Source organism: Colletotrichum lupini, chromosome 8 (assembly GCF_023278565.1).
Source record: "Colletotrichum lupini chromosome 8, complete sequence".
Taxonomy (NCBI): domain Eukaryota; kingdom Fungi; phylum Ascomycota; class Sordariomycetes; order Glomerellales; family Glomerellaceae; genus Colletotrichum; species Colletotrichum lupini.
The window spans coordinates 494,471-519,259 of record NC_064681.1 but is presented as its reverse complement, the minus strand read 5'-3'; the positions used below and the strand labels follow the sequence as shown (position 1 = coordinate 519,259).

Below are 24,789 nucleotides of genomic sequence, written 5' to 3'. Positions count from 1 at the left end.
GAAATGAAGTTGAGCCGCGCGTTGGGCAATGCCGGGTAGTAGGTTCAATAGAGCAGCCGTTAAGGGGAGATCGCAGGTGTTTCCAGAACACGGCGTCTATTGGTGGCAGTTGACGGAGGGCAGCAGTGGGGATGCAAATAGAAGTTGATGTTGGAGGGGTGGATGAGGTTGGGCCGAGCTCTCTCTTGTGTGGGCAGTTTGTGTATTATTATGGCCGTGCCGTTCAAGGTAGAGCAACTCAGGTTGCTTAAGGAGAGGGAGTTGAGTGGGAGGAGGGTACGGATATTCGTAAAGGGTATGGGTAAGAGATAGAGAGCGAGGAAGAGGTCTAGCTCATGCACGCGTCCACAAGTCCACACACCGAAGGAACGACGTGTGTGCGGTGCGGTAGGTATTCGTACGGGTGTGTGGATTGGGACTGGGACACGGGAGGGAATTTGCTGGTGGAAGAGAAGAAGAGCAAAGCACCTCAGGAGACGCTGTCGGATGCGGTGCAACGCGCAGATGAATTAAGACAAGACGGAAGACTGGGGGAAGAAGGATTTTGACTGGACTGGGCAGGATGCGTGGACGGGATTGGGTTGTTGGACGAGCGCCCGGGGGGAACGGGTACCTCGATTCGCGCATGTAAGGCACGGGGCGAAAAGGTACCTTTCCTTTTCGCAGAGAGATGGATTGTGGAGGGTGGAAAGCATTGGAGCATCGGGGAGGTGGTGTCTCGCTTTCCCAGGGTCCCCGGTTACGGGGCGTTCCTGCGGCGGTTGTCATGGAAGGCAAGTGCTCCCATGGTCATGTACCTTTTGTACCTTTCTTCTACCTCTCGTTCGCACCACCTCACATTACAATCAAGTCCGTGGAATACAACTGCATGGTGTCTACCTGCCTACATTACTTGAACTCATGAAATGAGTTGGATTGTCTTAGCAGCGTTGGCAACATACACACTAAGATACGGCAATTCAGGACTGCTGTCTGCGTCTTGTTTGTTGCAGAAAAAGGAACAAATTAAGGTCCCTGAGCAACAGCGACAAAATGACGACAGCGTGTTTGAGAAGGCGCCTGTCGGGGCCGTGTCCTTCCGTCTGTCCATGTCGCTCCTGCTTCCCTATCATACCTTTCTCCAAGGTACCTGATCTCACATTAAGGTACCGAACAAGTGATGATATGCCACCCGGACGTGCTCTGTAATCGATATCCCTGGTATCAACACGTTGCTCAAAGTCTGTGGATGGTAGAAGCGACAGCTATCGAACGGCGTCGATGATTGTCGTTTTCTGTCATCACTGTCCTCATGGTCACCAGGATCCGTACCTTTTGGCCTGTCAAGATGGTTTCAATACCAGAGACGAAGCTCATCCACTCAATACGACGCTACTTCGGTACTTGCGCTACTAAGGCAAGTAATAAAGTACCTCACTAAGGCAAGGTACGGAAGCAGCGTTCGCACTGCCGCTGCTAGCTTAAGGTTACTCTTACGGAGAACTTTGAGTGACTTTGCAGAGGGGGGAAGGGGCTACAGCCTATCGGTACTATACTGTATGTAGGTACTTCAGAACTTCAGGCGCATTGAATGAAGCGGGATCCAACAGAAGCACCGCCTTCAATTTGCGCCAGCCTGCTCGTTACATTTACAACAACATTAATCTTTTCATCTGGGTCTTATACTCTTATTTCTCTGGGGCCTCCCGCGACCCGCCCATCAGCTTACAGACCGGATAGATTACATACTGCAGCTTGAGACAGAGGATATCCCGGATCAGTTGGGCAACCATGCCTGAAGCGCCGCCGGCCCCACGACAATTTGCATATTTCTCGCTTTTCTACCCTCTCGCCCTCAGCGAAGTAGGTATACCATTACCCTGGACAGCCGCAGCACGAAGCCCTCACAGGAAAGGTTCATCCGAGCGCTGCAACGAGGGTCTTCCCAGCGTCGGGGCGTGGAACTGAGGTCATGGCCACGGTAAGGTACCGCACCTCACTGGCATGACTGGGCCCATTCGTAGGTACCTACCGTTAGGTACTCCGAGTGGATGGGTCCATTGACTCCATGCTTCCCAGCCTTTGCATTCCACAACCCATTTCCCCTCCACACTCATTCATTCGCTTTGCGAATAGAAAAGAAAAAGACGTCGGTCCAGCAACCATCAATGGAATGTCACAGTTGTCTTCAACGAATGATTTGCAACTACCATGCCGTTTCCGTCTTCGTCGTCACGAGGCAGATAGAATCAGAGACATTCCAACCTCAATTAGGTGCCTCTATAGCAACACCCCCAAAAAGCTTCATCTGACAACCTCTTCCTTTTTGATCTTTCCAGTACGGAAACCTATCCTATCAGCCACCGCAAGCGATGCAATCTTGTGCCCTAAGAAAAACGACGCTGATCAGGCATGTCGCCTGCTCTCACTTGACTGCCTGACCCGGGTCGCACAATGTGCCTTATTAAGAAGCAGGGATCAATCACAGACCCCCTAAGACCCGTTGAATGAGCATTGCTGCAATGCATTCTGGCTCCGCGTCTCTCTCTCTCGAGGTACACACGACAAGAGCGCTGTATCAGAAACTCCCCAGTGGCAAACCTCATTGGCCTGACGCCCCTTTTGAGTCTGCTATTCCCATGGAGTCTGCCTTATGGGGATCCAGTATTATCACCCTTCTGCAGTCAGCCGTGAGCATCAGGGGCCCGGCTGTTACTCGGCTCCTGCTCACCTCTTCTCAAAACAAGAAGAAATTCATCAGGAGAGTAGGAGAACAACCCTATCCCCAAGTATCGAGAACCGAAAAAGCAAAGGTGCGGAAACAGTCCAGGCTCCTGTTGAACCCCGTTTTCCGGTGTGTCTGGTGTTCTGGTGCACCGACAGGACCCTCAGCGAGACGAGGGGCAATTAGGTTCGTAAAGTCTCTGTGCGCCGAGCCTGTCCGCGACATTTCGTCTCATCTCTCTCGCTTCCCGTCGACTCCCGTCCTGTTGCCCGGAGCGCGGGTGCTGGTATACCGTACTGAACTGGTGCCGGTGAACGGTTGTGGGATTCGGTGACAGCAATGCCTGTTTATGCAACCACCCCGAGGCAGCGCAGCTAGTCCCTACTTTTCGTTGCGGCATTCCTTCTTACTTGGGAATGCATCATCTAGCGGGAAAGTCACTTAGCAAGAACTCAAGAGCAATGACCAGATGTCCTGGTGACGAAGTCTCTACAGGCTTGCTATTCGTCGACGGTATATCAGCCTCTCTGGTCACGCTCAGGAGGCCTCTACCCTATCGTATTGCTTTACGACGTTCGCCTTCGTCGCCTCCACTTCTCGACCACATCCAGTGTGGAAACAACCAAGGTCGAATAGGAAGGCCGTTCGGCCCGGTCAACGTACGGCCAAGCGGCCAAGCATGCGGTGAGGTGGGTTAGGCATTTCGTCAGCTTCCGTCCCGTTCGGAGTAAAGCGTTTTCTTTCCCGTCTCGAAGGAAGGGCTGAGCGGCCAAGACCGGCGTTTCCATGTGAGGTGGGGTTTATGGCTTGAATCCTCAACGGTCAAATCACGATGCATAGGATGCCCTCAGGCGCATGGAAGACACTACGCCCCTGGAGGCGGAGACCTTTTGATGTCTTTTCGCCACAACGACAGAGAGTAGACAAATCGTGACTGACATCGAAGGGCGGCTGCGCCGTCGTCGCCAGTCACTACTGAAGGCTTGGCCGGCACATGGGTTTCTGATGCACCGTAGGTGGCCTCCCTTTCTGGGGGATATCCCGCCGTAACTCACGAGGGTCGGTGCTCGATTTCGTCCTGTCATTGGGGAGGGGAGCACGGGAAGCGTTTTCTTGCGTTCCTGCATGTCGATCTGGAGCGTTGCTTGTCTCCAAATGGGTTGTGGCATCATCCAACCACAAACGTTTTGCTCGATGTTGGTGACAGTGAGCACAGCCCCCTCGGACATGTGGTCTTCCGCCTGCGCCACGAGGTTGCAGAGATGTGCTGGGAAGATGAGAACTGGTCTGTGGGTTTGGACGATCATGGGAAGTTGATGGTGTAGGGCGCCACACTTTCGAACGGACTTGAGCCCGAGTCTTGTTCGCATTGGTGCGTGAACTTCCAGTCTAAGAATATGCGGATGAAAGCTGATGTCCCACGGGAAGCAGTAGCCACACCATCTCAAGAGAGCGCATGGACCACCGTAAGTCATCGAGTCCAAGCTTACCTAAGGGTGCACGAGATGGCAGCTTCCGACCGCCTTCCAAATTGGGTCTCTGCTGGGAGATCTCCAATCAAGCGCGTCAGGTTCGTCATCGATTGTGAGAGGGCTGCCTCTGTGTCGCAAAGCCCCAAACTCAAGCCTCCATTGCCGGAGCTTCGCCAAATCGTCACAGCCCACCTGCTATCGCACCGTATCGCACAAACTCAATCACCATGGCGACAAAGAAGGCTACGAATTGGAAGTTGTGGGGAAAGATGCTGCTTGGGTACGTTGAGACTCTTGAAGGTCTGCAGGGAATGGCGAACTGACAGATGGGCACAGTGGTGGGATCTTTTGCGTGGGCGGCCCGGCCTTCACCATGTGGGTGTCGCCGACGGAAGAGGAGCTCTTCAAGAGATACAACCCCGAGCTACAGGCCAGGAGTCTTGCGAACCGCGAAAAGACGCAGGAGGAGTTTGACCAGTTTGTTACGAAGCTGAAGGAATACTCCAAGTCGAACAAGCCGAGTACGCCAGTCATATCGTGGAATTATGGTTCAGCATGGAGCTAACACAATCAACAGTCTGGACGGTGCGAGACGAAGATATTGAGAGACAAAAGCAGGCACGCATGAATGAACAGAGGAGGAGGGAGGCAGATCTCAAGGCACAGCAAGCGGCGATGCGCAAGGAATCGGGAATGTCGGATGACTTGGACTGATGTCCCGCCGCTCTGCGACGGACTGTACTATATCAACGTGGTCTCGGAGGGTCTGGGATTATGCCATGTTTGGCTGTATAACAACGAAAGATACCATGCTGACCTCTGAGGGTTGCTTTCAGGCGTTTGAGGGCTCAAAGATATTTGGATGAAATTGACAGACTACGCGGCAGTAGTGTTGCGTTCTTGGCATAGCCGGATTGATATCGGCCTATTGATGGAGATATGATAGCATGCATCGTGCCAGGAGACATTGATTGTCAGTGACGCAGAGAATTAACCTCGTTCAACACCGCTCGAGAAGGCAGGCCGAAAAGCTCGTCACTCAGCTGGCCCCACCTCATTCGGTGAACTTTCGGTGAGGTCCAGAAAAGGAACGTACCTCGGCACAATACTATTTCCGCAAGCGAAGGGAATTCTTGGCACGCACAAAACCTCCATCATTGCATCACCCTTATCATGCAAAGTTGGCAGAGCCGGCTTCAGCCTTGTGGTAGATAATTCAACGTGTGACAAACAATAGACGAATCACGGTGAGTAGTTTGCCCATCTCAGTGAAATTTACTTCCCTCGGGCGCTGCACACACGGGTCGGGAAGGGAAAGGAAAGAGGGCGGGGTGGGAATATGCGTGTGGTCGTAGCTCCCGTCCTCGCCTGAGGGGGGTCGGCCGGCCGCTGCCCGCCCGGGTTTTTCCCACCTCCATACCACACATTTTTGCTAATTGCCCTGAGGACGACCGCACAGCACCAGCTTGCTTCCCTTTCCCCCACCCGCAAAACCACCACGCCAAACCGTCCCTCTCCCTCCCCAAACTCGTCAATTTTCGAGCCAATCTGCCCACCATGTCGGACGTCCAGGAACGCCTCAAGAAGCTCGGCGCCTCCGCGCGTATCGGTATGTCTGCGTCAATGTCTTTTGTCTCTATGCTGTCGTAATGCTGTCGGTTTTGAAATTGGTAGCTAATATACGCGATGCGCAGGGTATGTGTGAACCTCCGAAAATTGACCCCTCATTTTTTCCCTACACCCTTTCCCTCACCGAGAACACCGCGAAATATCCAGAAAAAAAGACAAAATTGCCTACAAACACAACTCTCGAACTCGCTCATTCGCGAAATGTTTACAAAGAGGAGATGATGACTAACGTATCGATGCTTCGCCCGACGATAGCGGCAAGGGCACTCCCCGCCGCAAGATGAAGCGTGCGCCCGCGCGCTCCGCCGCCGACGACAAGAAGCTCCAGGCTGCCTTGAAGAAGCTCAACGTCCAGCCCATCCAGGCCATTGAGGAGGTCAACATGTTCAAGTCTGACGGCAACGTCATCCACTTTGCTGCTCCCAAGGGTAAATGACCACCAAGCTACCACCATCACCGTTCACGTCCTCTTTTCCGATGCACCTCTGTTCCTCCACCAGAGGATAGCTCTTCTACCCTCCCATTCCTCTCTCATCGCACGAAGAAGTACCTAGACGTATACTAAAGATGAAACTCTTCCAGTCCACGCTGCCGTCCCCGCCAACACCTTCGCCATCTACGGCAACGGTGAGGACAAGGAGCTCACCGAGCTCGTCCCCGGCATCCTCAACCAGCTCGGCCCCGACTCCCTCGCCTCGCTCCGCAAGCTCGCCGAGAGCTACCAGAACATGCAGAAGGAGGGCAAGGACGGTGAGGAGGACGACATCCCCGACCTGGTCGAGGGTGAGAACTTTGAGAGCAAGGTCGAGTAAGCGGCGAAATACTTCACAACAGAAGATGAAATATTTGCCGAAAAAAGATCAATAAATGAAAAAAAGCTCCCAAACCAAACGGTGCCACCCCTCTGCGACTACCTTTATACTTTTTGTCATGGGAGTTCGAGGGAGAAGAGAGATACTTTTTTTGATCGAAACCGTCCTTGGGTTCCGTGGATTGCCTATCATCTATGAACGAGCGTGTGGGTTTTAAGGAATGGGAAAAATTAACGAGATACAAACTTGACTTCCAACGCAAAAATCGATCGATACGAAGACGCTCCCAATGTGTTTCCCGGCGGTTGAAATTGTGTGCGTCGTTGTCGATGTGAGACGGCGAGAGGAAGTCAGGCTCCTGGGAGACGCTGAAGACTCACCGTTCATGTCCAAACTGCGCAGTATTGTGGTCTCGACAAGGTCAACAATCTAGACTCACAGCGTGATGAGATGGTGAGTCGATGAAGATGCTAAGAGTGATACAAAATGATTTTCCAATTGCGCCGCACTCGTGTCTTTTAGCATCCATACCACCGTGACGAATTCCATCCTACAACCTCGCAAACTCCTCATCCCCAACATTGACAACCCACCCCGCCAACGCAACCCTCCTCGCAGCCTCCTTGACCTCCCTCCGATGAACAAGCATCTCCCCGCCCTTGACCTTGCCATACGCATCAACATCCAACGCCCGCCGCAGCAACCCCCCAACCTCATCGTCGTCACCACCTTCCGTGGCCACCCGCTCCGCCACCGCCGCCGCGACCTCCCACATCCTCCGCCTGGAAACCAAACTCGCGCCCCGGACATCAAATGCCTTCCGCCCCTGCAGCACGCCGCCCATCGTCCCCTCATCAACGCCACCACCGCGTGTCCAGGCAGCAGCGAGGTTACTCGCCGCAATCTTATCCGCCCCAGCCTTCCTCCTAACCATCCGTTTCGAGAACTCAAATTCTCTAGACGTGGTCCGCACCTCGAACGGCGAGAACCGGTGTCCACCCTTCCAACGCGCCGCTTCATCCACTACGGCCTTCATCCGTCCGCTTGCTGAGAAGGCGCGCTCGCAGCCTGTAGCGGAGTACTCCGATTCCGGGAGGATAACGGACGAGACGTAGGCGTTGCCTGGGTGGATCAGCAGTGATGCCAGCGAGGCGAGGAGGGAGGTGCACTGTTTGAGCGCGAGCTTGTCGGAGCAGGATTTCGAGGTGGTCGGGGGCGCGTCGCCGCGGGCTGGTTTGCGGCGGACGATGCCTAGGTGGGAGAAGTAGGCTCTTCCTGGGAGGGGGGTTGTGTCTGTTGTTGTCTGGGGAGGTGGCGCAGTAGTCGTGCCGGATGGAGAGGCTGAGGACGGAGGCAGTTCCCAGGGTGAAGCATCTTCTTGGGCGGCCATGGTGAGTTCCATGCTTGCATCGCCGCAGGGGGCTTCGGAGCAGTACATGTGTAGGGTGACGTCGTCTCTGATTGCGAAGGGTTGGGGTGAGGAGGGGGAGATGGCGGAGGGTGGGCGTCTTGTAATGATATCTGAGGTGGGCGAGCTGCCCTGCGAGTGGGTGTCGCATTCGTCCAGGAGGTAGCGGTTGAAGGCGCGGATGGCGAGGACTTCGGCATGCCAGTCGTGGAGGGCGTTTCCTTTTGCCAAGGGGAGTTTGCTGGCTGGGAGACACTTCATGCCCGTTCTGTGGTAGGTGTTAGTCAAGTGGTCATTGATGGCATTTATGAGATAATGATGTCTGGTATTGCTACGTATCGTGGAAGCTACGAGGAGTATTGTCCATATAGAATATCGTGAACTGAGAAAGATGAGATCCAGAGTCTGAAGTATGATGTGCCACATGAATCAACTACAAGTTGTATGACCCGAGATCATCCACACGCATGACCATCTTACTTACGCTAGTGAGAGACAAGTTAAGACGCCATCTTTCTCGGCAACAATGCCGCTCAGGGGAACCCATTCATGTAGGCCATTGTCTCTAACCTGGGGCCTGCGTTTTGTAGGTAGCTTCTTGAACCGCCCTAGGACAACATCTGCGATCTCATCGGGGTCGGCTGGCATTTTCAGCGGCCGTGATGTTCTCATAAGCGGTCTCGTCACCTTAAGCCAACTTTTCATCACCGGTATCCGTTCGACATTTTCTCTCAAGCAAGAACCTGTGTCGTAGGTGCACATCTCGACTTGAAGTTGAGAGTGGGGCTTCTGGACCAGGCAAGCCACAAATCCACCGCACTCTACCTAATATGTGGCGCAGTTCGAGTCAACCACCTCAATATCGGTAATGGCTATCTCCACGTGACACATGCACCACCAAGCAGACCCACTCTTTCGTCCCGTCCGCGTAGGGTTGACGCCCACTAGGCTATTCTACCCTCCCACGACGAATTTCCGAACCAGAGTCGAAAATTGTAGAATCTCGCGAAGAGTGCCAGCCTGGTCTTACCCTCCCCTTCCCGAACCCTTTGACCTCATCGACAAGTCAGCCAACGTTCGCATTCAATACCGCCAATGTACGTTCAATAGATTACCCCCTCGTCCGGTCGACCCTCGATTTTTTTTTCCTTCCGACTGCTGGCCTAGCGATTACTCAACAAAACCGCAACGTCACCATTTCCGAAAGACAGCCGCTTTCCACGAACAACTTCGCTAGGCCAGACGAGGAGAACGAATTGAGGGTCGATTACAGGAGGATCTTCCGAAAATTTACGAGGAATTGTTTTCTGACTGATTATTCAAGATGCGCACGTACGACGACACGTTCTCCGGACAGAGAATCTACCCTGGAAAGGTACGATGATGACAACGCCACCCATCCTTCCCTATATCTCCGATATCATCTTTCCCCCCCAGTCGATCGAAGGAACCTGTTGAAAGCATGGCTGGGCAGTCGGGGAGCTCAACCCCAGATGGAAGAGATGGGACATGAGGGGCAACGACTTGGATGAACGAGCAAACCATGGGGCAACGATTGATCGACGGGAAAGGGAAAGATGATTGCAAGGAGACGACTTCACGGAGGAGGCAAAGACATGACACTCTCCATGGGAACAAGACGCTGACGAGACTCTGACTACAGGGTAAGCTCTACGTCCGCGGTGACTCCAAGATCTTCCGTTTCCAGAACGGAAAGTCCGAGTCCCTCTTCCTCCAGCGCAAGAACCCCCGCCGCATTGCCTGGACCGTCCTGTACCGTCGCCAGCACCGCAAGGGTATCTCTGAGGTGAGTGCCCAACCGTCGCGACGCTGCCATAAGGTCCCATTCGAGATTTCAATATCGAACCTTGTCACGCGTCGCAAGCCTACAAACCCCCAACACCAAAGAAACAGATGACTGACACCCACAACAGGAGGTCGCCAAGAAGCGCACCCGCCGCACCGTCAAGGCCCAGCGTGCCATCGTCGGTGCCTCCCTCGATGTGATCAAGGAGAAGCGCTCCATGCGCCCCGAGGCCCGCTCCGCCGCCCGCGCCGCCGCCATCAAGGAGTCCAAGGACAAGAAGAACGCCGACGCCGCCGCCAAGAAGGCCAAGACCGCCGCCGCCGGTGGCAAGAAGGGCCCCATCGCCTCCAAGCAGGGCTCCAAGGGCGCCGCCCCCAAGGTCCAGGCCCGTACCCGTTAAACAGCTTTTTTTTTTCTAGTCTCTCGTTGAGGATTGGGGAAAAAATTTGGGTTTGCGTGATGGGTTTTTCTTCTCTTGACATGATGAAATAAAAAAAGAGTAAAAACATTTCTCTGTCGAGACGGCGTGAGGCTGGTGTGACATGCGGGAAGCAAAGAACAGAAACGGCCACCGACCAATCCCGGCCGAGGGTTAGGATTTTTTTCTTTCAACCCTCCGGCTGGTGAGGATGGAGACCGTTTTTAGAGAAGGAACGAACGCTTCTGACAACAAACGAATTGGTGAAAGGCACAATACGACCAGGTTCAAAAAAAACTTGATTGGAGTCGAGGGTTCATTGTGCTTTGAAACGGGGACTTTTGGGGTTCTATAACTACACAATCTCACGGGTAGCACGGAATTTGCATGGAATTGTCCCAACGGGGGATTCTTACCAACATTTTTGATCCTCGAATCCCGTACTTTGGTGACTAGTCTTTTTGTGTTTTGTATCATTTGAATGGTGACGTGATTCTTGGAGGTTGACATGCGAGGGAGACAGTCGCCGAGATCTTGAGAGGCGGATGTACTGCAATAGATCCCGGGACTCATCTACGAGCTCAACCCTTCCCGTTCCCTTTCCTGCGTTGTTCCCGGAGCGAAGCTACGAGCCGGAGAAGCATCAAACAAAATGCGCTTCGTAGTGGCTGCCACATCATGTATTCCCCTCAACGGAAGTAGAGGGACCGTAGAACTCCTTTGATCCCCCGACTTCCCGCGCTCGGAATGAGGACTGAAGCTTACTCCACACGATCAACGTTGACAAAGCTCAAAATCTCTTCTCCCATCTTACAGTGGACATGTGGGGGAGGGTATTTTCAGAATTTGTCGTGCCATCACCAGAACCCTTATTGTAAAAGACGGCCATCGACAGACATCCATACCCTCGTCCTCACTCGAGTACATCAAGCCCGCTGGGTAAACTCCAAGTAAACATCATACTCTAGCCTTTCTCTCCACGAACATATCAAACACACACCTCTGGACATCCATCATCTTTTGGGGTCAAGATACCCCAAGTTTATCCGCATCATGCCTACTATGGAAACGAGCCGCACATGTAACATACACCTGCGTAATAGAGCTTACCCGGTGCAAGTATCCGACAACACCATGACCTGCGTCGGGGGAAAGACAACCATCCCCTCCTCCTGTGGTTCCTTCCCCTCGTCCGTCTCTCTTCGCGGCAATATCGCATCTCCGAGCCCCGCTACCGAGACGAAGTCCGTCTGCTCTACTAGCTCTACCGAAGCATCTAACAGCTCACGTTCCAGTCATCGGATCAAGTATTTCAGGCTAGGCAGAAACATGGACAGGTCTCATGAACCATTCAGTTTTTGTCTCTATTCTATAAGCGGAAGAAAGTGGTTTCGTGATCCGAAAACCGCCCCAATCTTCGTCTAACGAAAGTTCAAAAATTCTAATATGAGCTTTTGTTCTAAACGCGCGTCGGAAAAAAGGTTTCCCTTTCTTTCCCCTCTTTCGTCTATAAAAGAGACCATGTCTTGGGCATTTCTCATCATGTAAAAAAAAGGAACCCGCCCAACGCAAAAATCATTAAATCTTCAAGTGGCACAAGGTACCAACTCTTTACAGAGCCTTGAGAACGGGCTCGGCGCCAGAGACCTCGAGACCCTGGAGCTCAGTCTCCTTCTCGGCGTAGACGACCTTGCCGTGGTCGATGACGATGGCGTAGCGGGCGGTGCGCTCGCCGTGGTTCCAGCCGATGGAGGTGGAGAAGGCGGCGTTGGCGTCGGAGGCGAAGACCTGGGAAAGCCGGGTTAGTTCATCAACGCTTGTGACGGTGGCCGGGATATCGCGCGATGAAAGATGAGAGAAGACACGAATGCAACTTCGCGGGTGAGGCGACTTGAGCGTATCGTGGTATCATGTTGAGACTCTTTTCCCACCCCCTTGTGGAGGAGCAGAGTGGGGGGTGGGGCGGCGTTTATCGGAGTCGGTGAAGGGGTGAGCTCCACGGAAAGAGGGGGAGGGGTAAAACAACACAACGCAACAGCACAGCACAGCTAGAGCTAGCTGAAGAAAGCAAGTCGAAAAAGAGAAAGAAAAAAAGATGCAACAGAAACAGCAAGACAGAAACGGGCAAAACTCACAATGAAGTCGTCCTTGATGTTGTTGGCCTTGCCCCAGCCGGACATGACAAAGGGGTCGTTGTAGGCGAGGAAGATGACCTGGTCGACGCCCTTGGCCTTGAGCTCGTCCTTGTGCTCAATGTAGCCGGGCAGGTGGGAGGCGGAGCAGGTGGGAGTGAAGGCACCGGGGATGGAGACGATGACGACCTTCTTGTCCTTGAACTCTGTTGGGAGACGGGAGCAGTTAGCCAAGAGGATCTTGTGATGCTTCGATTGATAGAGAGAGACTTACCCTTGGCGGTGTCGTACTTGATGGGGATACCGCAGACCTTGAAGTCGGCAGTCTCCTCCTGGTGGGGGATGTACTGGAAGGCAACGCCCTCGGGGAACTGCTCGCCGACCTTGAGACCAGACATTTTGATGATTTGGTGTGGGTTGGTTGAGGAAATTGGTGAAGAGAGAAGTGCGTTGGAGATGTGAGAGTGGATTGGTAGTAGAGTGTTTGGTTGAAGAATGGAAGGAAAGGGAAAACAAGATCAGATAAAGGAAAGGAAGGTAGGGCGAATTAGTACTCCGTAGGTGGGCGGGATATCGAGGGATCGCCGAGTCAGGGTCCCAGGCGCAATTCTGCGAGCTTCCAGGGAAGTGGAGCTCGTGATGATTTGTATTTGAGATACGGATACTACGCTCCTTAGCCGCGGGGCGGCCACTCCTTCCTGGGACCACCGCCGACCATCTCAGGCACAGGCACGACAGGTAGTCTTTTTGTGACGAATACGGGCATACAAGTGGGCAAAAAAGTGCGGACCACGGGGACCTACCGTTGCACTAACAAGAGGCACTCGACGGTTTGATTTGTCTCGGAACTCTGGAGAGTTGTCTTTCTTGTTTGCCCGCTTTCGCGTTTGGAAGCCATGATGCAAAGTATCTTTTTTCCCCTTGCTCAAGGTACAAGGTAAGATACTTAGTAAGGTAGATAACAGCAGCATTCAAAGTGACAACAGACAGAATATCCGTATGGGGGAGGTACGAATAGATGACATGTACCTTGAACTCTGATAACACCAGCGAAATGCGCACCTTTTCGGCCCACAGAGTGACATGACGCAAGACCGGGAATTTATGCCGCGTCCGTTTGGGCTCCGATCCCCGGCCTCTCTCCCCCGGTGGGGGGAGGCGAACAAGGGCCCCTCTCGGCCGTCCGAGCATCCAGCCTGTCGGCCTTCTACCAACGTCCTTCGGAGTTACTGTGCCAAGACGTTGTGACTCTGGGAGCCTTTTTGTCATCATGGCGAGGTCCGGGTACTCCAGACCCGGGCGGCGTGACATTTCTGGATGTTGGTGGTCATTGGCGTGCAGATGGTACAAAGTCGGCGAGCATGTGCTTGTCTGGAATTGCCTGACTTTCATCGTCTGAAGAACCAGCTGCCTGTACTCAGTAAAGTCAATCCTGCGGTACCTGGTTCACACAACGACAGACCGCAACTGCAGTCAGCGCGGCTCTGTGTGATGAGGCAGAAGTTGCGTCGGCGTCGGCCGTTGCTTGTTGCTGTAGCGCTCACTCCGCAAGCCATCCGAAGTTTGAAAGACTCATCATGCTCAAGCTAGATTGAAATTCCTCAACTAGAACTGAAAGGTTGAAAATCAAAATTTTTGCGCCTCATCTGACGTCGTTTCGTCAGAGCAGAACCCGCGGTGTTTGCCAAGGGCGCTGGTGACAGCTGACAAAGGCCGAACCCCCGGCAGCCCGTGTCTGTGATTGGTTGAATCGTCCGGTGTTTGTGTCTTCTTCCAGCATAATTGACATGTTCAAAACTGCTGTCTTTGCCATGGCGATAGCTCCATGACTTTAGGCATCATCACTTGGAAAGATCGCATTGCTTGAATCATGACCAGCCAAGACGAAGCCAGACCGCCGTTCCCACCCTTCACCGAGGAAACCGCGAGGATCAAGGTGAAGGCTGCCCAGGATGGATGGAACTCCAAGTCCGTGCCCCTCAGCAACCGAAGCAGACGCCCACTGACATCGCCGCAGAAACCCCGCAAAAGTGAAGATGGCTTACACGCCCGACTCCATCTGGCGCAACAGAGACACTTTTCTCCAGGGTCGAGATGGAATTGAGCAATGGCTCACCAAGAAGTGGGAGAAGGAGAATGGCTACCGACTGCGCAAGGAGTTGTTCGCCTTCACCGATAACAAGGTAAGCCCCCCGGAGTCACCGTTGACCCGGCAGCTGTGGCTGCGCTTATGAGAGATCACTGACCATTGGAACAAGATTGCCGTCCAATTCTGGTATGAGTGGCATGATGAGTCGGGACAATGGTGGCGGACGTATGGTCTCGAGGATTGGACCTTTGCTGAGAACGGGCTTATGCGCAAGAGACAGATGAGCGGGAACGATGTCAAAATTGAAGACACAGAGAGGTGGTTCCGGGATGGCGTTGATGTGAATACCGTTGATATCTCTGAGAGGCACTGGTAAAATCTGTCCTCTGTGCCAAGACATTGTCAGAACTGCAAAGATCCGAATCCTTCCCATAGACTAGGTAGAGGGGCACGACTTCCAATGATTCGTAGTATGGCTCGTGTTCCTGGCGGCAGGGTTTTTGTCTCGAAGTAATGAGTCCAGAATCCTCTCGACTGACACCTGTGCGTCTGTTGGATAAATTGATCTAGTGTAAAATCACTGTCGAAGATGCGCCGCCATGTCTTGAGATTTGGGGAAATGTTATCAATCAGATGAGGAACGAGACAGGCACATATCTTGTCAAGACATTCCATAGAAGGCCAATGTTCGAAATACCAAAAACAGGCGTAAATATGACTAGCAAGCCGCCCACGAGGAATTCGCGAGTTCTCCACGAGGCGGGAAGTGTGAGTGACTGCCCCCTCTGATCCTGGGAGCCAAGCACCTACACACCTAGGTCAAGATCCTTAGGCCAGCACATGGGCGGCACGCTCCTGACTCTCATGGAACACATCTTGCCAGCGAAGATAGGAAGGTGAGTTGTGCCATGGTCCACCCACGCTAGAGAATTTTCTTGGTTTCGAGTAGAAAGACGTAGGGAAGACTTAGCGTCGTGTGGTCCAGGTCGCCAAGCGCATGACAGGAGCTTGACGCCACGATCCAAAGAGGCGGTTATGGAGACCAGAGAGACGATGCGAGAGCTAGGGGAAGGGAGAGGCCCCTGCGCGAGGACGAGATGATGGCAATTAGCAAAGCATCAACCTCGGCCGACGGTCCGCGTTGTTATATGAGATTGCCCGAATCTGTCATCGTTCCAATCAAGGCTTTTGAGGACAGGTACCAAGAAATGTAGCTTTGCCAGAAGCCAAACAAGAAGAGCAGAGACGACGGGCTGTGACGAAAACCATCAGCTTGCATATGATCACGCCGCGTTCAGAGCAGTCACAGATACACACAATGGTCATTTTGCGGCACGATAGGCGAGCCAATACCTTGTACAGGACGCAGCTGGAAACATGCCCGGCGATCTGTTCCTCTCGGGCCGGAAGCAGCGTCGCAATCGGGTAACGTGTGACGTTTGGCTCGGCACAGGGGTTCTGGCCACTCTTTGGGCCGTCCGTCCCGCTGGAGGGGGGTCGCTTCGAGATGACTGCAATGATTTGCACCAGGGGTATTTTCAGCTTTGTGACCTGAATGGAATGCTATCTTGTCCTCTGCATCGACAGCTGCTGCAGTGCGACAGTGCGAAGGTGAGGTTGGAGTAAGATGTGGTCTTTGCCAATGTGACAGGCGGCCGATTCGCACAGTAGAGCTACTGAAAGCTGGCTCGATCGGATAGCTGGTTCATCGACGCTACACAGAAAAGGCGCTGCTCGGAAAACGGTTGGCACAAATCTGGGAGGGGGGATGGACGCACAAAGACTGACCTCGGGGTGATGGTTAGGTACGGCGACCATGTCACCATGGTCGGCGACACTAGCGAGACCGAATAAGTCGAGGTAGTCTACTAAGGCTTTTGGTGATTTGGTGCGACAGGCTGGATATGAGGTTTTCTCAGGCTGGCTGGACTTGTCTAACTTGTGGGTGACGGTGGGTGGAAGTGAGGAGCTAGGATAAGGTGGTGGTGGTTGAGTGGTGGTTTGATTGGCCGTTGGTGTAAGCAGGGATAGATTTATCGATTAGCGACAAGACATGATCAAGGCGCCCCTTCAAACTCTTCTTCACATTCTTCGCAGGGATGGTTTGAAGAGGCTAGTCGCCTCGTTACTGCTTCTAGCCTGACCGATCTGGTTCGCTGAGGAGAGCCTTGACACTATGACTAGATACCTGGCATGAGGAGCAGGCAGGGGAGGGGAGTATTAGCATGAGATGATAATGTGGCAAAAAGCAAATGCTGTTTGGGGCTGGTTGAAGGTGGCCGGCCTTGGTGGAGAGGATTCGTGTAAGTAATCTCGTCTGATCTTTGAGTTGTCTGTCGTTGCAGTCGTCTGATGAACTTTGGGAAGAAAAGGAATTCAGGCGGGCATATTACATAATTCGAACGCTCAAACTCTATTGCCCGGGTAAGGTTCCCTGCCTTGCAAATGGAAGTCGTTTCTTGAGAGTCCTGTGGCAGGTGCGAACAAGGTACGGATAGGTACAGTGGGGACCCATTAGTGTCCATACAGCGCACAGTATCCCGCAAAATCAGGGATTTTCAACAGTAAAATTAAGCATTAAGCATAACAATAAAAATAAAAATAAAAACATAATATAATATATTAAGTAATAATTTATTATATTAAAAAGTTATATTAGGTTTTATATTAAATTCGTTGTGTTATTAAATCTTTGTTAAAATATAAGAGGATGAATTTTACTTATAGTGGATTATAGGGCGTCAAGAGTGCGAATAATACTGTGTTTGTTAGTACGTTTTTAAAAAAACTCGGGTACTAGTTTTTTAACTATCAATTAAGTAATAGAGAAAATTACTAAAACTTTATAAAAATAATTTTCATATTATTTCAATAGTAAAATATTTTTAAGATTTTTTTTAGTTATGATTATTACTTAAATCGCAGAGATATTACTTATATTAGTATAATGAAGTTAGTGGGTTTACGCTGACGCACTGGGAGGTGTATTGAAACTAATGGGTCCTCACTGTACAGAGAGGGGAGGAAACATCGTCAATCGATCTCGGGGAAGGAACGCGCACAGACCGTTGATTCAGGAGACCCTGCCAGTACTTTAGGTACCTTCCGGCCTACCTTACCTTAGTACCTCAGTAGTACAGAGGAATAGGTACCTTCACCACCACCAACCCCTTGCCTCTTTTTTTTCTCCTCCCTTCCACCTGGGCAGCATTTTTGTCTTTCTTTTTCTCATCTTCGTCTTCTCTCTTCCCCCGGTCAGATGGGGATACCTACGTACGGATACTTCTCATCAAGCACGCCAGGCACGCCTCTCTCAGCAATCCCGCGCTTGTGTCGTAGCTCCACCGTCTGTTCACAGCCTGCCCTGCGCCGGATCAATATCTCCTGAACGCCGTTAGGCGACTGGGATACCTAGACCCAAAGTCAAACTCGACTTGGACCACGTTACGTTACCTATTAGCACCTTTTGTGATCCGGCTTGACGGGCTTTGGGGATGGGGACTGATGGACTAGGTACAGTCTCCTCAGTCCGGAAGCCTTCGCCTCATCCGTTGATGAACTCAGCACCATGAAGAACAAAGGGAGTCCTGCCTCGGCCTCTCGGACCCGGAGCTCTTCTCCGTCCATCACTAGACGACGATGGCAAGTCTGAATTCTGGAGGCTTGATGTGGGAGGCGTCGCCTGCTCTCGTCATGGTCCACCTTTTTACGGCCGCCTTTTACGCCTCCGTGCCCCGGGCCCGGTCCCCTGGAGCTTTTAGAGAAACGAGTTCTAAGGATTCGCCCATGTCTCGCTTGACCTCGAACCAACTTCGGATGCTGGCTGTTGTCATGTCAGGTTGTTGCTGCAACAACTTGAGGCGAAATCAGCACTCGACGAACATTTGACGGCTTTCACCAAAGACTTCACTAATCATTGTCACACCGGTCTGAGAACATTCCAGGCCTTTGGGTCTCTTCTCCATGCTCTCCTCTTGCCGATCTCCTGCAATCTCCCATGCAGCAGGTATCCGTACCTTCTACCAGCCAACTCTGCGCTCTACCTACAGGGTCGATTTTCCCCAAGCAGGGAAGACAAGCCCAGCTGTGAACTGTCTCAGCCGAACAGACGCTCCTTACTCGTTCAGGAAAGCCTCGATGCTAGCGCCGGGCCACTCCACCAATCGCCACGATGCTGCAAGAGATCAACAGTGATTTCGCTGTTTCGGGAGCTTCGTCACTTATGGCTTCGAAGCAGGTCTGCAATGGGAGAATGGGCGTTCTTGAGGCGCCCGGTCACTTGGTCACGTCGTTGCACCGCTTTTGGCTCACTCAGTCCTCGTTTGTCTTGTCATCATAGCATAGCAGAGATGTTTGGGCCTTCGCCTCGCAAACGCAAACGCAAAGCGCTCTGATTCTTCGTATTGTCCAAAACAATGGCCACAACAACGCCGGGCGTGCCAGGTAAGCAAGGGCTCGCTGCGTAAACTTTGAAAACCAACGATGCCGTTGCTAGCGCCATTCTTGCTTCTTCTCCTTCATACCCACATGCATCCACGGCCAGGGCCATGTCTCTCAATGTTCTACTATCTCATGCTGCATACAGAAATTCAGAAATAAAGATACATGCCTACTCCGTACTGCACGGTACATCGCCTCCACCCTCACGCGGGTGCGCTATTCCTTCTGCGTCGTCCTCCATGCCTGCCAAGCGTGCCCTCAATATCAGCATCACCAAGCAAGTCCGAGAAGAAAGCACATCCCTACACACCATGCCGTTCCCACCCGTCCGCATTCTGCCAGGAAACAACAAACGTCTGGACGCCTCACCCATCCCAAGTCCCAGTGTCCCACAGGGACCCCGGCTACAGGTCGATTTCGCGCTTTCTGGATTGGCCCAGCTTCAGCCCTCTCCGTCAACGGAAGCCAGTCATGGCCAAATAAAGTAGTCTTTCCGTCGAAATGTGTGTGGGGCTGGCCATCGTCCTGGCCCTCCCCAGCAGCCCTCGGCTCTCCTCAACTCTCGAGATATCTGGGCACGGGTTCACGGGTACGCCTACGCCTACACCTGATTTTCTTCTCTCACTGCTATATCAGTCGTCTTGTGCCCTCAACCGTACCCCCCGTTCCTTCACCTCCCATCTTAGTTGCGTTCTTCGCTACTCCCAACCCCTTCCACCCCTCCCGCAAGGCGAGCACTTTTCTTCATTGTGCAGTAGCTTGTAGTTCGTTCCAACCCTACCTTAAGCCCAACACTACTCTCTTTCCCCCAACTTTGTCCGGTCTTACTCGTGGAACGTCATTCCCGGACCTGGATACTACAAGTTAAAGGCGGTCTCTTTCGATCACAGGTTTCTGGACATTCACTCACACTCACTGTCCTACACCCTAGAACCTAAGACCACCTATTCCATTCGCTTCTGCACCTACTACCAACCAGACTGCGACATTTCGTGACACTTCTATCAAATATCCAACTATGGGTCTTCTACCTCTCACCTACCGCCGACCGGTATACGTCAGCAACACCAGCTCAGCTCGCGGGAGCACTTCAGATGTATCTGACAGTGGCGATGAAAAGCAGAGCAACACCTCCTCATCCTTGCGCTCCGGCAATTCTGGAAAACTGCAGGGCATCCCGGAGTCGCTCACTTTTGACAAGATTATCAACGGTGGCACATGTCCTGTAGGTTGCCTCTCATGACTTTGATACTGTCCAAAGTATTGACTTGATAGCCTTGTACCGTGCGTGACTTCATGAACTACCTGATATATATTGAGCATGCGGCGGAAAACCTTCAATTCTTCCTCTGGCACCGGGACTTCCAGAAGCGTTTTGGGGAAGCAAAGACGTCTGACATGTCTCTCGCTCCCGAGTGGACCGAAACCATGGAGACTGATCTGCTTCAACGCATGAACAAGGAAAAGTCACAGAGGATGCGCAAGAAGCCCGGCCAAGAGATATTCAAGGGAACCGATTTCGAGAAGAAGGGTACCACGAGCGGCATCGTGCAAGATTCCAACAACCCTTTCCACACCCCTCCACGCACCCCAAACGACTACGAAGGCTCAGTCTACACGGGGTCTCAAGGCGTGTCGAATGCCGATTCGTACCGCTCTCAGGCCAGTGATGCATTCGCGGCCGTGGGTGCCAAGCAGCCTTGTAAGCTGTCAGACTCGAGGGCTTCAAGGTATTTGCTGACTGGATCTAGTCACCATACAACCATTCCGTGAAGAGATTGACCGTGTTATCGCCACGTACATTATGGAGGGTGCGCCGCGACAGCTCAACCTCTCGGCCAAGGAACGTGACGCCACTCTTCACGCCCTTGCGTACACTACCCATCCTACGGCCTGTCGCTTGGCCATCAAAGTAATTGAGAACTCTCTCCGCCAGCAAGCTCACCCCAACTTCATTCGTTGGTCCATCTGCAACGGTAACCCCGCTCGCGTCTTCTTCGCCCGGGCTCTCGGCGTTGGTCTCATTGCTATCGCCTTTGTCGTCGCCATCTTGATTACTCTCAGCCGTGCGGGCCGCGGATGGCGAGCACTGGCTGCCATTGGATGGGTTTTGGGCATTTCCACCTTGGTCGCAGCCTACAAGGGCATGTGTGTTGTCCTCCACGGCATGCACCATCGTCATGTTCGTCCCTGGGAGCTCTTCGTGGACGAGGAGAATGACGACCGCAAGACTTCCTTCGACACGTTTGGATCTAACAACAGCTATGAGTCGGAGCCTTGGGTCATCAAGTATGAGAAGCGCAACATTGTCCGCAAGATCTTTGACCGCGAGGTGTGGATTGAGGAGCCTGCTCTGCGCACCATCCAGGACACCATCTTCCTTCAGGCGATGCTATGTGCCGTTCTCGTTGGCGGTGTCTTCACCGCCATCTTTGTTGCCATCCCAAAGCACGGGTACTTCTGAGTGTGTCTTTGTCGAGACAGACAGCTGGAACAGATTGTATCGCAAAGCTTCTGTTTATTGGTCGCCTTAATAGGTGTAATTGAGTACGTGAAGGATGCTTGGAACGGACGATGAGAACCAAAATACCATTTTGCTTGGGCGCGGCGTATACGGTGGAGGTCATGTTTTGTCGTATGGCTTTGTATATCAAGACATGGAAGTTTATATACCAGATTCAGCTCCAATGACGAGATGTGAAGAAAGTTTGCCCCTCACGTGTATACGTCAGCAGGGCAAGTCTTTCAGCCGGGTACAAAGCTCAATTATCTGGTATTGAGTTGCGTGCCATCGAAAGTTCATAGGATACAGATGACAGGGCGATTTCCACTACCTTGATCTAGACGAGTCACTCCATGCTGTGGTGTCACCTGAGCTCACTTGCATTTGTTTAACTCGTGCTATCGACTGAGGGGGTTTCATTACCTCGCCTGCGACAAGCCTGAATCAATGACCGGAAGGCTCTCCTCTTGTGATCATGTTTCTTCTCAAGATCAAGAACGCCAACCGCAAGCGAAGCAGTCATTGCGACACTACAAAGTTACGTAGACTTGAGGCAGGAGAGCCTCTGATGATAGGCCTCGGAAGAAGGGAGACTCCGGACGGAGAAATAGAGGGAAGGGGGGGGAAGATGCCCTGATCGTGCATGAACACAACCCATCTAATCCCATCTCAACTCAAAGTATGCCTCCACCGTCTGAGGATGCCTGGTGGCGGGGAAGTTGAGCCACTAAAAGTTTAAATTCTACCTATACAACATGAGACTGAGACGTTTACCCTTCCCCCCTCGGCGGTGTAAATCCGGCTGATGCAGGGCAACCCGAGACGAGAGACTCGTTCTAGAAACGGGCAATGCCGTAAATAGCGGGTCTCCCTCCCCCCCCCCCAGGCGACCTTCGGACTTTGTCAGAGAGCTGAGGCACGTGGTCATCCGCCGGTGGTTTCTAGGGAATCCTCCCATCTTCGAGACTACGGATACAGAATCGGAACAATGTTCTAGTGTCCCCGTCAGACATGGGCACAGACGGAAAAGTCTGTGGATGTGGTCTTTTTCTGAATCCATCGTTGGCGTTCCTCGTTCGGTGGGGGGTGAGCAGACCCCTGTCGCGCGGAACTCTCACCGAACCAGTAAGACGCGCCGTTTGTGAGTAGCGACTACCTGATGCGGCAATGGCCACGGGGAGAGCCTGAGAGAACGCCAACCTCATTGATCGACAGCATCTACGTTCATCCCGCGTCTCTTTGTCAAACCGACGAGAATGGGTGCGATGTAGTATCCAGAACATCCATCATTTTTTTTTATGATCTTCGCCAAGGGCGTAGTGCGGTTGAGGTATCCGTGGGAAGATCTCGAACAGGTCCATCTCCCCCGTACACGCGAAATCCGGATTCGCAGACGATGGTATATGCATGCCTACGACAGCGTTGTCCGATCAGAACGATGGACCAAGAAGACACGGGCAAGTGAGAGCTGGAGGCTGACGAAGCGTACACGTTTTGACGTTCAAAGTCTAAATGCCAAAACATCAGACCAGTCAGTCACAAAGAAAACTCCGTCGGAAAAAGGCAACACAACTATCAGACGACTCAATGATACTAAAATAAAAGAATTACCATCCCAGCCCCTGCTGTTTTCTTCATTACAGATTTTTCCTCCTCTCTTTGGGCGAGCGTGCAAGGCGTCTGGTTTCCCATGCGTCAGGAACGAGGCCTACCACGCGGCATCTTGACTCGAACCCTGATCTTCTAGGATGCCTTGAAACGAGACCTACGCGCGCGCCAAGTCATGTCAATCAACTCACTTCACCCAAATTTTGGGACAAGCCTCGCCTGCCTCACAAGACGAGCAGGATACCCAGATACCAAGACGCCCGGAGACTTTTCAAAGTCCCTCTCCAAGGTACCCTTCAGAAGGTGGTACTATTGACTCGTGACACTCGCGATGCCTTCCGAACAGGTCGAGCTTCCTTCATGCGCGGCTCATCTCGAACAAGGGGTAGAATGGTGATCTACCCACTCGTTGTTGAATACGTCCCATCCAAAGCATACAGACAACCCCAGTACTCCGGATCTCCCTCTCAGACGGTAAGCCAGCACGACATCAGACCAGACCAGACGGGCCCCAAACGAGCGGGACCGGTTCACCCAGCACTCTGGATTCGGTTCTCGCCTAAGGATCGTCAAACGTTCTCACCCTCTTGAGGTTGGATGCGTGGGTGCCTCCCATGAGACAATGCGAGTCGATCGCAAACCACGCCTGGGTGGTGGATCGAGGCAGAGTGATATACAAGTCGCCGTGAACCCCTCGAATTTCGTCCTCCCAGCTATCAACTTCCAGCATCACCTCTACACAGCATAATCAAACTACATAATCACGCCGTCTTCATCAATCCCAACGTAGTCTACCAAACTCACAAACCCATAAACAAAACAAACCCCGTACGACACCTTCCGCAACCAAGATGCGCGCCTCATCAGTCCTCGTGGCTCTCTTCGCTACCCTCGCCGTCGCCGTCCCAAGCAACCTCGACTCCGTCAACCTCCCCTCCCTCCTCGAGACCCGCCAATGCGCAAAGGCGGGAACGTGTTCCAAGGGCGGCGACAAGGGCGAGAGCTGCTCGGCGCTAAAGTGCTGCAGCAATTCCAAGTCTGGTCGCGGCGGACAGGTACTGTCTCTCACCCCTCTACCACTCTTTGAGCGTCCTGTTTACCGCCTCTTGTCTGTCGTGATATTTTTGAAGCAGAAGTCATGCTCTAATGCCCTCGTTACTTATTAGGTCTGCTGCTGCAACTGAGAACTAAGGATACCACACATCAGGAGATTTAAGAAGAAAAGCATATGGAACACGTAGTTGGGCTTGTAGTTTCAAAAATCAAGTTTATTTCGATGGGATCTCCTATTTTATCGTATCTATTGACTGCTTGAGTGGTCTACCAAGGACGAAATCCCAGACGATCAATACATCTCTCTCATGGACATTGAGGCCGAGGCCGCGGCCGAGGAGGAGGAGGAGGATGATGAAGCCGACGAAGACGATTATGATTACGGCGATGACGATGACGACAGCATGTATGAGGATGCATCGGACAGCTCGAGCGACGATGATGAGGAAGACACAGAAGACTTCCAAAACGAGGTAGATTTTCGACCGCCCTCGACTTAAGCTTTTCAGGCAAGCAGCCATACTTCTCTTCCACCTTCCAAGGTTCCTAGTCGATACACCTCTTTTTTCTTCCATCTTCCGAGGACACCAACCAGCACCCATATTTTCCACCCTTCAAGGTCATCACTCAGCGTTGATAAACATTGTTCTGATCCGCTGAGTCGCACCTCTCTCCCTCTACCGCCCTCCGACTCGGCTTGGACTTGCCATTATA

The 24,789-nt window shown here is 52.5% G+C and overlaps 10 protein-coding genes across 10 annotated transcripts; 7 read left to right on the top strand and 3 right to left on the bottom strand.

The window, feature by feature from the left end:
* Positions 1 to 3,755: 3,755 nt before the first annotated feature.
* Positions 3,756 to 4,283, bottom strand: CLUP02_14642 (uncharacterized protein; the record flags this gene model as incomplete). The annotated part of the gene is made up of 3 exons (XM_049293569.1): positions 3,756 to 3,782; positions 3,889 to 3,991; positions 4,195 to 4,283. The coding sequence occupies 3 exons, from the start codon at positions 4,281 to 4,283 to the stop codon at positions 3,756 to 3,758; spliced, it is 219 nt and encodes a 72-aa protein (XP_049150715.1).
* Positions 4,284 to 4,403: 120 nt separating this feature from the next.
* Positions 4,404 to 4,890, top strand: CLUP02_14641 (assembly factor cbp-4; the record flags this gene model as incomplete). The annotated part of the gene is made up of 3 exons (XM_049293568.1): positions 4,404 to 4,456; positions 4,513 to 4,697; positions 4,754 to 4,890. 3 exons carry the CDS (start codon positions 4,404 to 4,406, stop codon positions 4,888 to 4,890), a joined length of 375 nt encoding a protein of 124 aa, XP_049150714.1.
* Positions 4,891 to 5,733: 843 nt separating this feature from the next.
* CLUP02_14640 (nascent polypeptide-associated complex subunit beta) lies at positions 5,734 to 6,617 on the top strand (the record flags this gene model as incomplete). Its single annotated transcript, XM_049293567.1, has 4 exons — positions 5,734 to 5,785; positions 5,851 to 5,875; positions 6,061 to 6,233; positions 6,388 to 6,617. 4 exons carry the CDS (start codon positions 5,734 to 5,736, stop codon positions 6,615 to 6,617), a joined length of 480 nt encoding a protein of 159 aa, XP_049150713.1.
* Positions 6,618 to 7,167: 550 nt separating this feature from the next.
* CLUP02_14639 (adenosine-deaminase) lies at positions 7,168 to 8,673 on the bottom strand (the record flags this gene model as incomplete). The annotated part of the gene is made up of 2 exons (XM_049293566.1): positions 7,168 to 8,293; positions 8,510 to 8,673. 2 exons carry the CDS (start codon positions 8,671 to 8,673, stop codon positions 7,168 to 7,170), a joined length of 1,290 nt encoding a protein of 429 aa, XP_049150712.1.
* A 676-nt stretch (positions 8,674 to 9,349) lies between these two features.
* On the top strand, positions 9,350 to 10,232 carry CLUP02_14638 (60S ribosomal protein L24; the record flags this gene model as incomplete). Its single annotated transcript, XM_049293565.1, has 3 exons — positions 9,350 to 9,400; positions 9,689 to 9,832; positions 9,960 to 10,232. 3 exons carry the CDS (start codon positions 9,350 to 9,352, stop codon positions 10,230 to 10,232), a joined length of 468 nt encoding a protein of 155 aa, XP_049150711.1.
* A 1,629-nt stretch (positions 10,233 to 11,861) lies between these two features.
* On the bottom strand, positions 11,862 to 12,780 carry CLUP02_14637 (redoxin; the record flags this gene model as incomplete). The annotated part of the gene is made up of 3 exons (XM_049293564.1): positions 11,862 to 12,038; positions 12,386 to 12,588; positions 12,657 to 12,780. The coding sequence occupies 3 exons, from the start codon at positions 12,778 to 12,780 to the stop codon at positions 11,862 to 11,864; spliced, it is 504 nt and encodes a 167-aa protein (XP_049150710.1).
* A 1,472-nt stretch (positions 12,781 to 14,252) lies between these two features.
* CLUP02_14636 (uncharacterized protein) lies at positions 14,253 to 15,900 on the top strand (the record flags this gene model as incomplete). The annotated part of the gene is made up of 8 exons (XM_049293563.1): positions 14,253 to 14,350; positions 14,400 to 14,565; positions 14,641 to 14,843; positions 14,943 to 14,967; positions 15,042 to 15,239; positions 15,290 to 15,367; positions 15,476 to 15,669; positions 15,744 to 15,900. The coding sequence occupies 8 exons, from the start codon at positions 14,253 to 14,255 to the stop codon at positions 15,898 to 15,900; spliced, it is 1,119 nt and encodes a 372-aa protein (XP_049150709.1).
* Positions 15,901 to 19,018: 3,118 nt separating this feature from the next.
* On the top strand, positions 19,019 to 19,399 carry CLUP02_14635 (uncharacterized protein; the record flags this gene model as incomplete). Its single annotated transcript, XM_049293562.1, has 1 exon — positions 19,019 to 19,399. The coding sequence occupies one exon, from the start codon at positions 19,019 to 19,021 to the stop codon at positions 19,397 to 19,399; it is 381 nt and encodes a 126-aa protein (XP_049150708.1).
* Positions 19,400 to 19,929: 530 nt separating this feature from the next.
* CLUP02_14634 (uncharacterized protein) lies at positions 19,930 to 21,375 on the top strand (the record flags this gene model as incomplete). Its single annotated transcript, XM_049293561.1, has 3 exons — positions 19,930 to 20,136; positions 20,187 to 20,613; positions 20,663 to 21,375. The coding sequence occupies 3 exons, from the start codon at positions 19,930 to 19,932 to the stop codon at positions 21,373 to 21,375; spliced, it is 1,347 nt and encodes a 448-aa protein (XP_049150707.1).
* Positions 21,376 to 23,873: 2,498 nt separating this feature from the next.
* CLUP02_14633 (uncharacterized protein) lies at positions 23,874 to 24,213 on the top strand (the record flags this gene model as incomplete). The annotated part of the gene is made up of 2 exons (XM_049293560.1): positions 23,874 to 24,130; positions 24,189 to 24,213. The coding sequence occupies 2 exons, from the start codon at positions 23,874 to 23,876 to the stop codon at positions 24,211 to 24,213; spliced, it is 282 nt and encodes a 93-aa protein (XP_049150706.1).
* Between the last annotated feature and the right edge of the window lie 576 nt (positions 24,214 to 24,789).